The sequence below is a fragment of the Condylura cristata genome, unplaced genomic scaffold, assembly GCF_000260355.1.
Source record: "Condylura cristata isolate star-nosed mole 26May11 unplaced genomic scaffold, ConCri1.0 scaffold00014, whole genome shotgun sequence".
Lineage (NCBI taxonomy): Eukaryota > Metazoa > Chordata > Mammalia > Eulipotyphla > Talpidae > Condylura > Condylura cristata.
Genome location: NW_004567115.1, coordinates 23,923,263 through 23,927,455, shown reverse-complemented (window position 1 = coordinate 23,927,455; position 4,193 = coordinate 23,923,263). Strand labels below are relative to the sequence as shown.

At 37.9% G+C, this 4,193-nt stretch overlaps 1 protein-coding gene across 2 annotated transcripts in view; it reads right to left on the bottom strand.

The window, feature by feature from the left end:
- DDHD2 (DDHD domain containing 2) overlaps window positions 1-4,193 on the bottom strand; it is a 20,368-nt gene that overhangs the window by 2,666 nt on the left and 13,509 nt on the right. For both annotated transcript variants that reach the window (XM_012724915.1, XM_004682247.2), the window contains exons 14-17: window positions 3,770-3,872; window positions 3,466-3,636; window positions 2,626-2,785; window positions 252-358 (exon numbers count right to left, since the gene is read on the bottom strand). In XM_012724915.1, coding sequence (XP_012580369.1) covers window positions 277-358; window positions 2,626-2,785; window positions 3,466-3,636; window positions 3,770-3,872 — 516 coding nt within the window. In that variant the 3' untranslated portion in view covers window positions 252-276. The remainder of the gene's footprint in view (window positions 1-251; window positions 359-2,625; window positions 2,786-3,465; window positions 3,637-3,769; window positions 3,873-4,193) is intronic.

Genomic DNA, 4,193 nt, shown 5'->3' with positions numbered 1-4,193 from the left:
GCTGCTCCCCTCAGCAGTGTACTTCGTCAATCTGCCTGTTCTGCTCCCCACTCTGTCTCTGGTGAATCCTCTCACACACCCTTGGCCAGTACCCCAGCTCTCTTACAAATAAATAAATCTTTAAAAATGAGAAATAACTTAGATGTTAAACAAGCACAGAAATGTATATTTATGAAGACCATGAGGCTCCATAGTTTTTATGATGTTAATATTTAAGAATTATGCTAAATATATGATACTTAAAAACTTACATTAAGCAGCTATTGGTGATTCATTTTACTGTAAAGGCTGATCAAGGAAGATGCCCTGGGTTTGGTAGATTTCTTTGAGGACCAGCAATACTGTATCTTCAGACTCCCTATAGAGAGACACTATATTATGAAAAGAAGAAACTAACATTTTGCTAGTAGCTTTACATATATTAATTCTCTATAAAACTACCTCACACATACATTTTTTACTACAGCAAAAAAAAAATCAGGTCATGTAATTAGAAGGCAACTTTTTAAAAATTATGTTTATGTGTACTTTATATCACTGTTCACTTTTAACCAATATTGACTTCCCCTCTCCAAAACACACCAAAACAAAAACAATTATGAACCCGAGATATCCTGCAAGTGAGGGGGAGGGAAGAGCACAAGGGGCTGTGGTGATGGTGCACCAGTGAACTGGGAGAGGAAATTCTATGGAAGGTAACTTTTTTTTTTTTTTTAAAGATTATGTATACAAGGCATGTTTCCTAATAGAGGCTGATCTTTTTATTCTCCACCAGTAATGTAAGACTGTATCCTCATCACTTTTCCAAACTTCATCCTTTTTAAATCTTTTATTTATGCATACAAGAACTGGGGTGTAGGTCAGAGGTGCAGGGGCAGTGAAAGAATTCATCAGCCAGAGTGGGGAGCAGAACAGGCACACTGACAAAGTACACTGCTGAGGGGAACAGTGGGCGAGACAGGAGAGGTCTGCTGAGCCATGTGGGTCACCTGTGGGGTGAGGATTGAACTAGCACCTAAGTGGCTGACGCCAGCTTTGCAGTGCTATGCTTTAACCTGCTGGGCCACCAGTGAGGGCCTGGAAGGTGACTTTCTAACCAAAGTCGAGCAGAAGTGAAATTCTCAGTGTTATCACTAGCCACTGCAGCAGGAAGGCAGGATTTCAACCCAAGCCAGGGAGCTGACCCACATGGTACAGGAGAACTCTCCTATTTCGCCTGCTGCTCCCCTCAGCAGTGTATTTTAGTGTATCTGCCTGTTCTGCTCTCTACTCTGGTGAATCCTCATCTCCCACACCGCTGGCCTACACACAAGTTCTTGTATGCATAAGTAAAAGATTTAAAAAGGATGAAATTTGGAAAAGCAGTGGTGGAGAATAGAAAGGTCACCCTCTATTAGGCAACATGTATCAAGTTTTACAAATGCATAAACCCTTGTGGCAGCAAAAAGCTAGAAAAACTAGTGTCCATTTCTACAGGATTAGTTATGGTATATTCATATAGCAGAATAACACTGCAGCTAAAAAGAATAAGGAATATTGCTGTATAAGACAGGCAAAAAATTCAAAGAAAAAAACAAGGTACAGAACAATGCCTTTTAATATAATTCTCTCTGTTTTAAAGGACAGAAATAAATGCAGTACACACTCTTTATATACATAAGTTAGATTTCTGGAAGAAATCGTTTGAAATACATGTTTCTTAAATACATATGGGGAGGAAAATAGCAGGGAAGAGAATGGAAAAAAGGTTTTCCATTACTTCTTTGAATTTTGAGCCATATAAATGAATTTTCCACTCAGAAATTTGAAAGAATGCCCTTTTCAGATTTTGCCAATTCATATCAGAAATCATTTTTAGCATTATTTTTGCCTCATACAGTAATTTAGTAGGTTGCACTTAGATTTTATGTCACAGCTCCTACTCTTTTTTGTTAGCAGTGATAATAATTATATCAAATAATCTAACAAAAAAATTCTTTGCAGGATATTAATGCATACTTTTTTTTAAAAAATTTATCTTGTCTCTTACCTATCTTACTTTCCTAGCTGCTTCTTCCTTTAGGTCAATTTCTTCCATGATTAAATTCTATTCTGTTATAACATATGACTTTCAGTAAACAGCCTTAATCCATTTTACAATTCATTAGATAATTATCCTTAATAATAATTTTGATAAAAGTTGTGGGGGGTCCACTATTCAGAATGGTGGTACTGAACATAGACTTGAAGGTTCCTAAGAAATCTTAAATATTCTTACCACACAAGTCATTTATGTGCGGTGATGGAGGTATTAGGATTAAATATATTCTGATCTAGATGTTGCAAATACTTTCAAATAAGTTGTTAAAAGTGCTTTCAGCAACAGTAATGTATTTTTCCAGCTTATTCACAGGTACTTCGCCTGTCCCACCATTGGGCAAGAGACCCACAATTGCTAGCATTTTGTTAACCCCAGTTTCTAACCAACCACAAAAAGTTTTTAAACCAGACTTCTTTAAACAACATAGTTGTGTTATTGAAATTGTCTGAGGAAACATTCTAATCCCAAAATTATACCAGCCTGTCATTTTTCTACATCCATCAAATAACTGAAACTACTAGGCCAAATAACAAAGTAACACTTACCAGTAGCACAGATGGCTTTGTAGAGCAAATAAATACTCATTAAAACTTTCAATGGGCTTCTCCTGTAGCACGTAGTCAATACGCTGGCCTCCATTCAGCATTCCCACATTAATGGGCGGGTCTTCTTTAACTGCCACAGAGGGCTCTTCTGTGTTAACATCTGGATATGGAGGAACCACAGTAAGAATCTACAAGCTTCCTGTCCTCCAAAGTAGTACTGTTACTAGCTCTCATACTCAGAGTTTACCATCCAATGAGTTGATTTCCATTTGGAAAGCTCTTGCTCATTTTCCTCCCCTCAAGCCCTTTAAAGTGTCTCAGGTCGCACTGATTTTGTCCAATCCTGTGCTTTCTTTACATCTGATAGCTAATACATTTACCTTCCACTTATAAACTAAATGTAAGGAGGGATAAAACTCTTTAGGTGGCTGAAAGCTAATGCAAAAAAATGAAAAATTAACTGATGAATGTTGAAAAAAAAGTACCCTAAGTAGTCCCCAGCCAGGAAAATAAAACTGATCCATGAATATTTCCTTGTAAAAGCAAAGTGTTTCACAGAGTAGGTTCTAAACATCACCCCATTTGTGTGGGGAATGTTTGCCTTATTACCAGACGCTCAGTTTCTCAGGATATTTTCCTCACAACAATGGTTACCCATAATTTGTAGTTACAGATGACAGAAAAGATCAGCCAAATTGAAATTCCCTTGAGAACATCTATATTGGTCCTATAAAATAAAAAGGAAGGTGGTGGGGGGGAGTCCCTGGGAAAAAACTACTATATAATCTCTGCCTCTTCTCTGATCTGATGCAGTAAATCAGTAAGCATAGTGTCACTGACCGCCAGGCTTCTCTGAACTTGATTCAGATTCTATTTCAATTTCTTCTGTAGTTTCTGAAGCTTGTAATGCAGGGGTTTGTGGTCTGGTAAAAGACTTCCAGGCCATCCGTAGTGAACCTAGCAAGTTGTTCTTAAGGTCCATGCTCATTCTAGTCAAGCCCTCTCTCAGTTCTGAAACACATATTAATAAAGAACATTGAATAATTTATAGAATTTAGAGTCCAACCAAGCATAACAGAAAATGTCCAATCAGTTTGTACAAGCCGGAAGATCTAGAATTATCGCATTCTGTACTAAGACTTACCTAAGTGCATTCGCTTCCTGCCTTTATGATGTGGGATCAGCATTGGCTCAAACTCCACTTCTGGAACAATCATTGGTTCAATCCTATAGGCCACAGGGTCAAACTACATACACAGGAAAGACAGTAACTATAGCTACTGTACTATAGTTCTTCAGCAAAGTTAAGTGACCTAAGGAACTATATATTGGGCAAGAATAATTAAATGGTAATTTAAATAAAAAGGTACAGTTTTCTGTATCAATTCTATTAAAAGTTATCTCATTACAAACAGCCATATACCCCCATTTTGTGGGGGTGAGTGGGGAATGGGATCAAAAACGGGGGGGGGAGGGGGAAGGGAGGGAAATGCACGGGACTATGGTGGTGGCACAGGGGTGATTTGGTGATGGGAAACCCGTGGGGATTACAATTGAGATGAAAAAAA